The sequence below is a fragment of the Balaenoptera ricei genome, chromosome 13 (genome assembly GCF_028023285.1).
Source record: "Balaenoptera ricei isolate mBalRic1 chromosome 13, mBalRic1.hap2, whole genome shotgun sequence".
Classification (NCBI taxonomy): Eukaryota; Metazoa; Chordata; class Mammalia; order Artiodactyla; family Balaenopteridae; genus Balaenoptera; species Balaenoptera ricei.
The window spans coordinates 66273117-66288669 of NC_082651.1; the positions used below are offsets into that span (position 1 = coordinate 66273117).

The window sequence follows — 15553 nt, forward strand, 5'->3', positions numbered from 1 at the left end:
CCTTCCAACCTGCTATATAATTATATAGTATTCAAATGGATTTATCAGGCATGAAGCAAAATACTCAAAGTTCAGAGAAAAAAGGTTTATAAACCTTATAAATAAAGTTTGGGGTCTGAGCTAGAACTGTGAAGTAAAATGAGTACCTAAAGAGAGCAGCTTCCTAAAATGGCAAAATATTAGAGGTGACAGAGGGATATAGACTCTCTTTTCCACAAGGAATTTAGAAGGAACAAGAAGGCAATGAAAATCAGGTAGACAAAGTGAAAATATTAGGTTGTTTGAAAGCTCCAGAAAAAAGAGAGGAATGGAAGAAAGTGTTCTTAACAACAACACCAAAAAAGGTGATGGATGTGTTAACTCATTGGGGATGGGGGTGGAGAATCCTTTCAAAATGCAGACATATATCAAATCATCACACTGAACACTTTAAATAGTTTACAATTTTATTTGTCCATTATACCTCAATAAAGCTGAAAATTTTTTAAACAGTATATTTTTTAATCTTAGAAAAATTCATATAAAAGCATCATTTTTAGGACTCAAAACTGTTTTTGAGATTGAAAATAAATCATAGGGACTTCCCTGGAGTTCCAGTGGCTAATACTCCACGCTCCCAATGCAGGGGGCCCAGGTTCAATCCCTGGTCAGAGAACTAGATCCCACATGCTGCAACTAAGAGTTCACGTGCGGCAACTAAAGATCCACATGCTGCAACTAAAAAGATCCCACGTGCCGCAATGAAGATCCCATAGCAGCAAGGAAGATCCCACATGCCGCAACTAAGACCTGGTGCAGCCAAATAAATAAATATTTTTTTAAAAAGAAAATAAATCATAGATTTCTGGTCTTAATTTAAATAATAAAAATGAGCCAAATAAAATTATTCAGCATTATTTTAGAAGTGGCGGTTAAAGTATTTAACCTCTAGAAAATTGTTATATTTACTCTTAGGAAGATTACTAATTAATACAGTCTAATAACTTTCACAGCTCTGTGAATCTAAAAAGACAAATGGACAACGCTGCAGCCTGTGGAAAAAAACCACATTCACAGAAAGATAGACAAGATAAAAAGGCAGAGGGCTATGTACCAGATGAAGGAACAAGATAAAACTCCAGAAAAACAGCTAAATGAAGTGGAGATAGGCAACCTTCCAGAAAAAGAATTCAGAATAATGATAGTGAAGATGATCCAGGACCTCGGAAAAAGAATGCAGGCAAAGATCGAAAACATGAAAGAAATGTTTAACAAAGACCTAGAAGAATTAAAGAACAAACAAACAGAGATGACCAATACAATAACTGAAACAAAAACTACACTAGAAGGAATCAATAGCAGAATAACTGAGGCAGAAGAACGGGTAAGTGACCTGCAAGACAGAATGGTGGAATTCACTGCTGTGGAACAGAATAAAGAAAAGAATGAAAAGAAATGAAGACAGCCTAAGAGACCTCTGGGGCAACATTAAACGCAACAGCATTCGCATTATAGAGGTCCCAGAAGAAGAGAGAGAGAAAGGGCCAGAGAAAATATTTGAAGAGATTATAGTCGAAAACTTCCCTAACGTGGGAAAGGAAATAACACCCAAGTCCAGGACGCACAGAGACTCCCATACAGGATAAAACCAAGGAGAAACATGCCAAGACACACAGTAATCAAATTGGCAAAATTAAAGACAAAGAAAAATTATTGAAAGCAGCAAGGGAAAAACAACAAATAACATACAAGGGAACTCCCATAAGGTTAACAGCTGATTTCTCAGCAGAAACTCTACAAGCCAGAAGGGAGTGGCATGATATACTTAAAGTGATGAAAGGGAAGAACCTACCACCAAGATTACTCTACCCGGCAAGGACTCATTCAGATTCAATGGAGAAATCAAAAGCTTTACAGACAAGCAAAAGCTAAGAGAATTCAGCACCACCAAACCAGCTCTACAACAAATGCTAAAGGAACTTCTCTAAGTGGGAAGCACAAGAGAAGAAAAGGACCTACAAAAACAAACCCAGAACAATTAAGAAAATGGTCATAGGAACATACATATCGATAATTACCTTAAACGTGAATGGATTAAATGCTCCAACCAAAAGACACAGGCTTGCTGAATGGATACAAAAACAAGACCCACATATATGCTGTCTATAAGAGACCCACTTCAGACCTAGGGACACATACAGACTGAAAGTGAGGGGATGGAAAAAGATATTCCATGCAAATGGAAATCAAAAGAAAGCTGGAGTAGCTATACTCATATCAGATAAAATAGACTTTAAAATAAAGAATGTTACAAGATACAAGGAAGGATACTACATAATGATCAAGGGATCAATCCAAAAAGAAGATATAACAATTATATATGCACCCAACATAGGAGCACCTCAATACATAAGGCAACTGCTAACAGCTCTAAAAGAAATCGACAGTAACACAATAATAGTGGGGGACTTTAACACCTCACTTACACCAATGGTCAGATCATCCAAAATGAAAATAAATAAGGAAACAGAAGCTTTAAATGACACAATAGACCAGATAGATTTAATTGATATTTATAGGACATTCCATCCAAAAACAGCAGATTACACTTTCTTCTCAAGGGCGCACCACTAAATGATACGTTACTAAATAACCAAGAGATCACTGAATTAATCAAAGAGGAAATCAAAAAATACCTAGAGACAAATGACAATGAAAACACGACAATCCAAAACCTATGGGATGCAGCAAAAGCAGTTCTAAGAGGGAAGTTTACAGCAATACAATCCTACCTCAAGAAATAACAAACATCTCAAATAAACAATCTAACCTTACACCTAAAGGAACTAGAGAAAGAAGAACAAACAAAACCCAAAGTTAGCAGAAGGAAAGAAATCATAAAGATCAGAGCGGTAATAAATGAAATAGAAACAAAGAAAGCAATAGCAAAGATCAATAAAACTAAAAGCTGGTTCTTTGAGAAGATAAACAAAATGGATAAAGCATTAGCCAGACTCATCAAGAAAAAGAGGGAGAGGACTCAAATCAATAAAATTAGAAATGAAAAAGGAGAAGTTACAACAGACACCGCAGAACTACAAATCATCCTAAGAGACTATTACAAGCAACTCTATGCCAATAAAATGGACAACCTGGAAAAAATGGACATATTCTTACAAACGTATAACCTTCCAAGACTGAACCAGGAAGAAATAGAAAATATGAACAGACCAATCACAAGTAATGAAATTGAAACTGTGATTAAAAATCTTCTAACAAACAAAAGTCCAGGACCAGAGGGCTTCACAGGTGAATTCTATCAAACATTTAGAGAAGAGCTAACACTCATCCTTCTCAAACTCCTCCAAAAAATTACGGAGGAAGGAACACTCCCAAACTCATTCTACGAGGTCACCATCACCCTGATACCAAAACCAGACAAAGATACTACAAAAAAAGAAAATTACAGACCAATATCACTGATGAATATAGATGCAAAAATCCTCAACAAAATACTAGCAAACAGATTCCAACAGCACATTAAAAGGATCATACACCATGATAAAGTGGGATTTAACCCAGGGATGCAAGGATTCTTCAATATATGCAAATCAATCAATGTGATACACCATATTAACAAACTGAAGAAGAAAAACCATATGATCATCTCAATAGATGCAGAAAAAGCTTTTGACAAAATTCAACACCCATTTATGATAAAAACTGTCCAGAAAGTGGGCATAGAGGGAAACTGCCTCAACATAATAAAGGCCATATATGACAAACCCACAGCAAACATCATTCTCAATGGAGAAAAACTGAAAGCATTTCCTCCAAGATCAGGAACAAGACAAGGATGTCCACTCTCACCACTATTATTCAACATAGTTTTGGAAGTCCAAGCCACGGCAATCAGAGGAGAAAAAGAAATAAAAGGAATGCAAATTGGAAAAGAAGTAAAACTGTCACTGTTTGCAGATGACATGATACTATACATAGAGAATCCTAAAGATGCCACCAGAAAACTACTAGAACTAATCAATGAATTCGGTGAAGCTGCAGGATACAAAATTAATGCACAGAAATCTCTTGCATTCCTATACACTAATGATGAAAAATCTGAAAGAGAAATTATGGAAACACTCCCATTTACCATTGCAACAAAAAGAATAAAATACCTAGGAATAAATCTACCTAGGGAGACAAAAGACCTATATGCAGAAAACTATAATACACTGATGAAAGAAATTAAACATGATACCAACAGATGGAGAGATATACCATGGTCTTGGTTGGAAGAATCAATATTGTGAAAATGACTATACTATCCAAAGCAATCTACAGATTCAATGCAATCCCTATCAAATTACCAACAGCATTTTTTACGGAACTAGAACAAAAAATCTTAAAATTTGTATGGAGACAAAAAGACCCCGAATAGCCAAAGCAGTATTGAGGGGAAAAAACGGAGCTGGAGGGCTTCCCTGGTGGCGCCGTGGTTGAGAGTCTGCCTGCCAATGCAGGGGACACGGGTTCGAGCCCTGGTCTGGGAAGATCCCACGTGCCGCGGAGCAGCTGGGCCCGTGAGCCACAACTACTGAGCCTGCACGTCTGGAGCTGGTGCTCCGCAACAAGAGAGGCCGCGATAGTGAGAGGCCCACACACCGCGATGAAGAGTGGTCCCCGCTTGCCACAACTAGAGAAAGCCCTCGCACAGAAACGAAGACCCAACACAGCCATAAATAAATAAATAAAAACAAATACTTAAAAAAAAAAAGTAAAAGTCTATAAAAAAAAAATTACCTAGAGTTAAAAAAAAAAAAAAAAAAAAACGGAGCTGGAGGAATCAGACTCCCTGACTTCAAACTATACCACAAAGCTACAGTAATCAAGACAATATGGTACTGGCACAAAAACAGAAACATAGCTGAATGGAACAAGACTGAAAGCCCAGAGATAAACCCACGCACCTATGGTCAACTAATCTATGACAAAGGAGGCAAGGATATACAATGGAGAAAAGACAGTCTCTTCAATAAGTGGTGCTGGGGAAACTGCACAGGTACAGGTAAAAGAATGAAATTGGAACACTCTCTAACACCACATACAAAAATAAACTCAAAAAGAATGAGAGACCTAAATGTAAGACCAGACACTATAAAACTCTTAGAGGAAAACATAGGAAGAACACTCTTTGACATAAATCACAGCAAGATCTTTTTTGATCCACGTCCTAGAGTAATGGAAATAAAAACAAAAATAAACAAATGGGACCTAATGAAACTTCAAAGCTTTTGCACAGCAAAGGAAACCATAAACAAGACGAAAAGCAACCCTCAGAATGGGAGAAAATATTTGCAAACGAATCAACGGACAAAGGATTAATCTCCAAAATATGTAAACAGCTCATGCAGCTCAATATTAAAAAAACAAACAACCCAATCCAAAAATGGGCAGAGGACCTAAATAGACATTTCTCCAAAGAAGACATACAGATGGCCAAGAAGCACATGAAAAGCTGCTCAACATCACTAATTATTAGAGAAATGCAAATCATAACTACACTGAGGTATCACCTCACACCAGTTAGAATGGGTATCATCAGAAAATCTACAAACAACAAATGCTGGAGAGGGTGTGGAGAAAAGGGAACCCTCTTGCACTGTTGGTGCAAATGTAAATTGATACAGCCACTGTGGAGAACAGTATGGAGGTTCCTTAAAAAACTAAAAATAGAATTACCATATGACCCAGCAATCCCACTACAGGGCATATACCCAGAGAAAACCATAATTCAAAAAGACTCATGCACCCCAATGTTCACTGCAGCAGTATTTACAATAGCCGGGTCATGGAAGCAACCTAAATGCCCATCGACAGATGGGCGAATGGATAAAGAAGATGTGGTACATAGGTACAATGGAATATTACTCAGCCATAAGAAGGAACGGAACTGGGTCACTTGTTGAGACGTGGATGGATCTAGAGACTGTCATACAGAGTGAAGTAAGTCAGAAAGAGAAAAACAAATATCGTACATTAACGCATATATGTGGAACCTAGAAAAATGGTACAGATGAGCCGGTTCGCAGAGCAGAAATTGAGACACAGATGTAGAGAACAAACGTATGGACACCAAGGGGGAAAAGCGGCGGGGGGGCGGGTGGTGGTGGTGGGATGAATTGGGTGATTGGGATTGACATGTATACACTGATGTGTATAAAATTGATGACTAATAAGAGCCTGCTGTATAAAAAAAAAGTGCCTTCTTGATAAAATGTTTAAAATGTCAATACTATGTTAGTTTTTCTCTCTTTTACATTTACAAATATAAATATATGTTCACCTTTAAAAAAAAAAAGAAAATGGACAAAAGACATGAAGAGACATTTCATTGAAGTGATATACAGATGGCAAATAAGCATGAAAAGATGTTTATCTGCCGCAATTGTTAAAATATGTAAATTTCCAAACCCCACTCAAAACTCACTGCTCTAGAAAGTTTTTGCTTTTAAAATTTTTTAAATTGTGGAAAATATTAGGTTGGCCAAAGAGTTCCTTTGGGTTTTTTTTGTAACATCTTATGGAAAAACTTGAACGAACATTTTGACCAACCCAATACACAAAACATAAAATTCAAAAAAAAAGAGAAATGCTTTCCCACCTAGAGCCTTCTAAACATTTTAGTTTCTTTACTGCACAGTTAAAAGTTCATTTCATTCAAAATAATTATTGGTGGAATATTTTTAGACTGATAAGCTACATACTTCTAATTCAAGAAAACATTCACATTCACCTTTTTAACCTAAAACACAATCCTAAATATTTTTAAGGAATCCAATGAAACCAATTATTAATCTTAATAAATCAGAGACATAAAAAAGAAAATCTCCTCCAATCACTGACATATATGTCAACAAGGTTTGAACAGCGGGGGTCAGGGATGAGCATTACATGTAGACGCTTAAGGTTAAAGTATGTTCTGCAGAGTACACAAAAATCTATGCCATCTGTGACTATAGCAATATAAAGGTCTATAATCAATTGAAATGTCAGTTTAACTTCTACAGTGTGAAAAAACCCTTATAAATGCAATGATGTATAAAATGTTGGCAACAACTAATTCTCTATGCAAAAAAAAAAAGGAGTGAAAGAGCACGAATGACCTTGCTCAGCCCCTGCTGCAGAAAGTGATCCGAGTGATGCCAATAAAAACCAATGAAGAGTCCATCCCTTAATTCTTCACTTATGTAGGGATCTAAACCACAATCCTCAGTGCAAGATCTACAAGCACATAACAAAACCATTCTTAAGACATGATCTCTTGGTGTCTGTTTGTCATTTTCTACAATAGAATCAGAAGGCCTAAAAAGAGCACAAAATACAGTACATCTCTAGTAACTGACTCTCTGGATTAACAGACACTCTCCATTCCCTCTATTAAATATTCAGACTGGGCCACGTGAACTGAATAATGCCAGTGCACTATTCCTGCCCTTCCCTGTTGAGTTGCTTGCCAAGTTAACTGTCCTTCTTCACAAGCTTTTTTATACCACCTGTTGGTATTGTCATGAATTAAATATTACAAAAACTAGGGGCTTCCCTGGTGGCGCAGTGGTTGAGAATCTGCCTGCCAATGCAGGGGACACGGGTTCGAGCCCTGGTCTGGGAAGATCCCACATGCCGCGGAGCAACTAGGCCCGTGAGCCACAACTACTGAGCCTGCGCGTCTGGAGCCTGTGCTCCGCAACAAGAGAGGCCGCGATAGCGAGAGGCCCGCGCACCGCGATGAAGAGTGGCCCCCGCTCGCCGCAACTAGAGAAAGCCCTCGCACAGAAACGAAGACCCAACACAGCCATAAATAAATAAATAAAAAATAAATAAACCCAAAGTTTTATTAAAAAAATATATATATATTACAAAAACTAATGAAATAATAATTATTAGGAAGAAGATCTTAAAGAAATCTAGTCCCACTCTCTCATTTACAAATGAGAAAACTGAGGTCCAAAGAGGGTGCTCACCATCATACAAATAGTTAAGGGTAGATCTGGGACTAAAATCAATTGTATGAAATTCTAGTCCAGAAATCATGCTGTCTCTTTCTGCATTGACAGTCTCAAACATATATCATCCTGCTTTAATTTAAATTGTACTGTGAGGGACTTCCCTAGCAGTCCAGTGGTTAAGACTCTGCGCTTCCAACGCAGGGGGCACAGGTTTGATCCTTGGTTGGGGAACTAAGATCCCACACGTCGCGAGGCACAAACAAAAAATTTAAAAAATAAATTATTTTTAAATTAAAAAAATAAAAATAAATTGTACTGTGAAATATTCCATTAATCGGATTCTTCAGCCAAGTATTCAGACCTCTAGGCCCCATTATTCATTCTGCAGGTGGTTGTGAGATGTGTGTAAGCATGTAATGGTCATTTGCTACTTTTTCATCTGCTCTACATCCCTTCCCCTTGGGAAATGCCCCTCCCTCTCTCTATGCAATAATGGTAGGGTTGTTATTTTCCCTGCCACAGGGTGGGCTCATGACCCAGGCCAAAGTGCACTAGTCTCCTAGACAGAGCAGTTGGTGCAAACTTCGCCTCTTAGAGTTCTTTGGAGGAGATGATTTGGGTGTTGGGGAAAAGGGTTATTTCTTCTGGATCACTAGCTGGGTGGATGATGAAGTTGCCAACAGCTATCTTTGCCATCAGGTAATGAGACACAACAAAGAGAAAAATATTACAGAATATCCCCAGCCTCTACTGATATTGATCCATAGACTTTCCGAACTCATGTGATTAAAGTGGGCACTAGACTCAAAAGTCAGCAATTTTCCATGTTGAGGCAGGAGATAGATGGGCCCCAGGGTGAGCAGCCGGAGTTCATCCCCTGTGGACAGATACTCCAAAACGGCAGGAGGGAGAAGAGCTAAGCCCTGCCCAGATAAGAGATAAAAGACCACATATTCCTCATTCTTGAAGTCAAGGAGACCTTCTCCACTACACACGCACAGAAAGGCTCCCTGAAGGTCAAAAAGGGAGGGGGTGCTACCCCATAGTAAGTGATGCCATTCTACCCATACGCCTCTTCGCTGGAATCCATCTTGGCTAAGAGATGCACGCACACACACATGGGAGGACCCTGAGATATACCGATATGGACTCAGAACCAGGCAAAGCAAGATGATTGGCCAAAGAAAACCTAGAAGAAATGCCCCATAAAAGTGATTCAAACTACCACGAGGACACAACTCTCTCTCTGAGCTCGCCCATGTGTCTATCCACAGGTACTCTTTTCCTCCTAATAAACACTTGTTTCACTACTTTCCGTCTCTATGTGGAAATTCACTTCTACAACAGCTGATGGGCCAGGACCTTGTCACTGGCCACTGTTCCCTTGTGGTCTAGTGGCTAAGATTCAGCACTCTCACTGCCACGGCCCAACCTCAATCTCTGGCCATGAACCAAAATCCTGCTTCAAGCCACTGCAGGCTGAGGCCACCCAGGAGCAATGTGACCTAGTATCAAATGATGAACTAGGTCAACCAGGTTTTCTCTCAAAAATGTTAATTATAAAACATAGAAAATATTGAACAGTCAAGGTGAAGGGCCATGAGATAGCACTGGAGCCCTAGTGGAAAGACAGAATTGTGAGGGAGAAAACAAGGAGACATAGCAGATGTCATGAAGATGTCACATAAGAGGGAGAAAAAGAATTGCATATCTCTAGCATTGTTTAGATTCCTCAGTTTTCCAGTTGGATGCTAACAAGATGCAAATGGTCCATTCATTTAAAACATATTTACTAAGAGCCTGCAAATGTTTAAAATACATGGAAGATTCGATTATTATAGAAAAATATTCACTTTCTCCCCTGCTCCCTCAAAGAAAAAAACATACTTCTCTGCCCCCTAACTTTAGGCTTAGCTAAGTATCTTACTTTGGCCAACAGGATATTAGTAGGTGCTTAAAATGTGTTTCAGTGGTTGCGTTTGCTCTCTTATACCTCTGTCGTCACCATGAGAATATGTCAGCCCAGATTTAGAGGCATGTGGACCAAGCATGCAGCACAGAGCCACTCAGCTGATCACAGCCTATGTCAGTCAACTCCCAGGTGGCCCACAAACAGAATAAATGCTCACTGTTGAATGCAGTTGTGCTCACTGTTGAATGCAGTTGTGACGGTGTAGTTATTTGTTACTTACTGATACAATACACTGAGGATGAGATGCTGTGGGCCACTTAAAGACTGTCCTTACTCAGGCTTTCCACAACATGTAACAGTATCTACTAAAAATCAACTAGCCAGAGCCTGTGCAGAAGATGGAGATTAATAAAATATTACCTTTTCCCAGGAAGAACTCCTATTCTATTGAGAAAGCTGGACTCTGATCAAATGATTATAAAATAATGTGATATAAGGTTTACCCATATAGTGAGCTAAAGGTCTAACTCAGCCAGAGGAGTCAGCAGAGCCTTCACGTAAAAGGAGATTGAAAGAGAGGTCTGAAGGATGAACAGTTATTCATCAAGTAGAGAAGTAGAAAGACTCTAAGCAGAGGGCACATGTATACCAAAACATTAAACTTCAAAGCATGTGAGGAGTTCAAATGGCAGCCATAGCTGAAACTTATCCTTATTCTAATGTAGACAGCAATTCAGAATGAATATAAGTGATGGTCAACTAGAATTTTTACTAGGAATCACTGAAGTCGTCACGATAAGATTTGATTGATCATTTTAAGGCCCTAATTTACTATTCTGATACTTTAAATTTAGCTGATGTTTAGTTCACTATAGAAATTTCCTATAGATAATGATCTATGAGGACTTGCATTTTATTATCCTATAATACCATTTGTAACATTAATTGCAAAACCAGATCATTAATGCTCTGCAAAGGCTTTCAATGCATCAGCAAACAAATGATCTTTGAGTTGTGTCATGACAGCACTGGAAGGCCACTGTATGAAAAGGTGACTCAAGACAATTGCAAACAAAGTAACCCCCACAATACTAAAAGCACAATCTCAAGTAACCTGGCAATAGCTGGGAAACTCTTCTCGAAATATAAGTCAGAAATGGAAAATGTCCTGTTGAATAAAGTGTTCGGCAGGAAACCCCAGGCAGAAGCATAACACTGGGGTGTAAACAATAAACAGATTTCACTTCAAGCAGTTTGGAAAGAGCGTCAGTGTCGTCAAATCAGAAAATCTTCAAACCTGCACACGACTGAAGTTACCAGCAACTGCAGCAACTTTGAAGTGCTAAAAGATAACCGCCAGTTAACAAATCAACATACTTAGACACCGAGAATCTCTCTGATCGCTTCAAACCATAAGATAAACATGTAACTTTCCCGTGAAAGCAAAGCGGGAGGCCGCGGGGGCAGCTCTTGCAACTCCCTTCGCTCTCCGCTCCACGGAAGAAACCGAAGCAACACGTGCAACGTCACTGTCCCAACACAGTAAACCACGCTGATCCCCAAGAGAGGGGCCAGATTTGGAGCTAGAACCAGACAAGGAGTTAAGAAGCAAGGGGAAGTAGTTGTATTATAAATCAGTGTATTTCATGCCTCCTCCTACCCCTTTAAAACTTAAATATACTGAAATCAGTTTAAGCTGTGATTCCTATTACTTGAAACCAAAGATTTCTGATAGAGGGATTTAGCTAGTAGTTCAGTATATCTACAAATACTATGGAATCCTTAAAATATCATAGCTGAGATGTAAGACATATTATAAATTCTTCAAGTTGACTATCTGAGAAGAATAATTTCCTTATTTAAGAAACATAATAGTTTGAGGATTAAGAATAATTAATTTTTACAACTAGTACAAAGATACCAAATTGACTGTCTTAGTGATGCTATTATTATAACATTATTGTAATACTATTACTAATAACTAGACTTAAGTATATGAGATAATAATAAAAAATAAATGTTTAACACACCATTGTAAAGCAATTATACTCCAATAAAGATGTTAAAAAAAAGTTAAAAAAAAAAAAAAAAAGAAGCAAGGGGAAGAAACAAGGGGAAGAAAGTAAAACAGAAGCAGGAAGGAAGAACAGTATGGACTGGGGAGCGGCGGTCCCACCGACCCTACTGGCGAGCAAGGAGAAAAGTCCCTCAGATGCAGACTAATGTCTAGAAAGGGATCTTCTCCTTCGATCTGAGTTTCCCAGCACTCAGCCTCGGCTGCCCCCTCCCTGCCCAATGCCACCTGATACCTCCTTTTGGCGCGACCCTTAGGTGAACCAAGGGGGCGCTTCTCAGGATGCTCCCGGCAAAACTGTGAGGGAACTCCCCGAGCTGCCAAGGGGAGAGTAGCTGCCTGTCGCTTGCGAGGGGAGTGGCCAAAGGCAAAGGTGAGTCGAGAGGGCTCTACCTTACCTGCCGCAGGAGCTTCCACCGGGCAGCACCCAAGGGCGCCGAGACTGCGGGTCCCTGAGCGGCGCCGCTGCTTGTCCGGCCCTCGCCCGCTGAGCGCTCAGCCTGGCCGGCCCCGGCGTCCGCGACTCGAGACTCCATCCGGCTGGAGCTGGCTATACCCGAGATACCGCCGCCACAGTTCTCCCCTGCCAGGACCTGCCTACTTCTTCCCTGTCAGGATCTGTGACGCCAGGCCTCACTCCCACTGCCCTAGCGCGCGCTCTCCCCGAATTCCGCATTTCCGGTAGTCGCGTCTCCTTAGCAACCAGGGCAGCGCGGCTCTCGCCACTGCACCATTTTGCTGGTGGCCATCTTGAGTGAGGGCAGACCAGAGGGTGACGGAACTGTGGCAGACCTAGTGCGACACCGCCCCCTTTGGTTCCCTTCTCTCCTGTTTCATCTCGAGCTCTGAAGACTAGCAAAGAACCAAAAGGCTTATATCTTTGAGCGTTAATGAACCCAGGAGGAATAAAAAAACCATTCCTGACCACAATAAAGATGGCGGAATCCACTTAGTGCTCGTGCCAGACGGGGGTTACGTAGACGGCGTGCTGCAAACCAGCTCCGGGCGGCTCTGGGTAGGCTGTCGTTCTGCTAGCTGCAGAACGCAGACTTCGGCTGACTGCGCCTGAGGTGGTAGCTGCGCTCCTTCCTGAGAGCTTCGGGTTCTCCGGCCTGCCTTCACTCGTTTCGGTGTCTAGAGCCAGACTGACTTTCAATTTGCGTACGTATGGGGGGCGTAGGCTGGGAGTCTCTTCCCTTCACCCCGTCCTCACCCCCACCCAACCATCCCTCAGTCCCTTGGTCCTAGCTTTTTGACCGATGTCCCTTCACTGCGTGGCACATGGTACCGCTCCCTCTCACGCTCGGATGCACAGGGAAAACGAATAGGTTCTCCCAGGAACACCCATTCGTCTACCCTACCCCTATCCCTAGCCTTGCCTACTGTCTTCTCCCTGTGGGTGAAAGATGGAGGCTGCGGGCACGGATGTAGTGATTTAGGGTCTTTATTTTCTCTTATTTTACTTTGTTTGTTTTTGCTGGTGTCATCTGCACATCCCCTATCCCCACTCCCCCGTTATTTTGCTGCGACATAGAAAGAGGTTAAGAGGGGCAGGGGCGTCGTAGCGGATCCGAGCTGTGGTAAAGCTGACGCAGTATTGTATAATACCTTTGATACCGAGGAGCAATTTGTGGAAGACTTCCATGATGACATTTAACAGTGTGCAACGTACCTAGATTTTTCCTACCCTAAAAATAGTAGCCACCGTCTATTGAGTGGTTACTACGTGCCAGGCACTTCATTAAGATTTTAACATAAATTGTCTCACTCTTAGAACAGCTACTTCATAGAGTAAGTGGGGTCATTATCTCTGTTTTGCAGATGATGAAACTAAGCACAGGTGGTAAGTGCAGGAATGAAGACCTGAACCCAGGTTTCTATGACTTAACTACTTACTAGCCTTACTTACCTTGATAGGTTAATAAGCACCAGCTTCCCAACAGAAAACAGATGGCGTCACATTTCATGTGTGCCTCCTGAAGTGCTTTTTGTTTTATTCAACTAAAGAGCTAAACACCTTTTTGACATTAAAGTCCAGTTGTTGTTATGTCCAGACAGACTTACTGCTCTACTACTTACTGTTCAGGTGACCTGGGGTAGTTGCTTAAACCTTCCTGAGCCACAGTTTGCTCACCTGTAAGGTCAACATCATAATAGCTACTCTATCAGGTCCCTAAGAAGTTTAAATTAGATGAAGTATTTAAAAGCATGTGGCACGAAGCAAACACTCAATAAATACTAATCCCTTCTCCTCTACCTTTATTAAGTAATTGGACTTTTCCAGTTTATCCTCCACATACAAACCAAAGATAAGTTCTGAATTCTGTGAAATCAAAGCCGTTTTGCCTCTAAAAGCCCTCAGAGTTCCTGAGATGCCTCCATTAAGTCTGTGTATTTATTTGCAAATTTTTATTTTGTTTTTTTGTTTTCTGTTTGTTTTAGTTTGCCCATGTGTGTACCAGAATCAGTGCTGCATAGTTTGAGCCTGACAGGATTGACTTTACAGATGAGATATTTATGTCACATCTGCCAAGAAGTGTGATTTGAATTAAACTTTAACTTTTACAAGTTTTCAGATACTTTGAGTTATCAGCTGTCTGCGGTTATTTGTAACCGGAGGGGTACACGGCCCCAAAGGGGAGGGATAAGAACTGCAGATCTTAGATGCTCTGAGAACCCACTACTATATAATTCTTATGAAAATCATTCATGTGCTGGCAGCCCCAAAGGGAGCATAAACCAGGGACTTTGATATCATGCAGCAGAAGAGCAAATTATTTCTCCAGGCTTTGAAGTATAGTATTCCTCACCTTTGGAAATGCATGCAGAAACAGCACGTGAATCACTGTAACTTCGCTGATCATTATTACAATAGAATAAAATTGAAAAAATATCACCTAACCAAGTGTCTGCAGAATAAACCCAGGATATCAGAGTTAGCAAGAAACATCCCGAGTCGGAACTTCTCATGTAAGGTATGGACTGTTTAAGTTAACCTATGTGTAGGCCTTTAAGATTAATTTTAGTTTAAAAATAAAGAATGGGTTGGATATCAGTTACTCATTTTCTCAGTAATTCTGGTTTGATTTTTTAAATAGTCAGGCTTAATTGTCTGTAGTCATATATAAGTATAAAAGAATGTATACATATATATTTATAGAGCTCTAATGTAATATATAAAAATGTAAATTTGTAAAAAATGATTCACCTTAAGAACTCCTTATTGTGCCTACCAGTGCAATTCAAAGTATAATTTGGCTTTCTAAAATTCCTAGACTAACATAATAGCTCTTAATAAAAATCTAAAAATATGCTGATTGTTTTATGAATCCCAAATTAGGAAACTTCAGTAAAGACCATGTAATTGTGTTACTTCTCTGTAAAAAAAAAAAAAAAAAAATGAAAAAACGATTTGCATTTTATACCACTTGTGTCCTTCAGGAAGATGCTTTCAGACCATTGTACTCTGGCCAGACCCCAAGCCGTGGGCATGGCCTCAACCTTGAGGACCTGTTGCCCTTGTATGTAGAATGACTACATATCCTGGGTTGCCTCCGACAGTCTCAGTCTACACATATT

General features: G+C 40.1%; 2 protein-coding genes across 9 annotated transcripts in view; one reads left to right on the forward strand and one right to left on the reverse strand.

Annotated features, from left to right (window-relative positions):
• The window catches only part of CAMKMT (calmodulin-lysine N-methyltransferase), a 413666-nt gene extending 401043 nt beyond the window's left edge, over nucleotides 1–12623 (reverse strand). The window contains exon 1 of one of the 2 annotated variants that reach the window (XM_059943436.1): nucleotides 12373–12623. In XM_059943436.1, the coding sequence (XP_059799419.1) occupies nucleotides 12373–12510 (138 nt within the window). In that variant the 5' untranslated portion in view covers nucleotides 12511–12623. The remainder of the gene's footprint in view (nucleotides 1–12372) is intronic. The other variant, XM_059943435.1, reaches the window with a different exon arrangement.
• A 250-nt stretch (nucleotides 12624–12873) lies between these two features.
• PREPL (prolyl endopeptidase like) overlaps nucleotides 12874–15553 on the forward strand; it is a 58513-nt gene continuing 55833 nt past the window's right edge. For 2 of the 7 annotated variants that reach the window (XM_059943442.1, XM_059943444.1), the window contains exons 1-2: nucleotides 12877–13135; nucleotides 14850–14949. Coding sequence is in view for 3 of the 7 variants with exons in the window: in XM_059943437.1 (XP_059799420.1) it covers nucleotides 14731–14949 (219 nt within the window). In the remaining 4 variants the exon portion in view is untranslated. Of the gene's footprint in view, nucleotides 13136–14416; nucleotides 14950–15553 lie in introns of all 7 variants that reach the window. The other 5 variants (XM_059943441.1, XM_059943443.1, XM_059943437.1 and 2 more) reach the window with 4 other exon arrangements.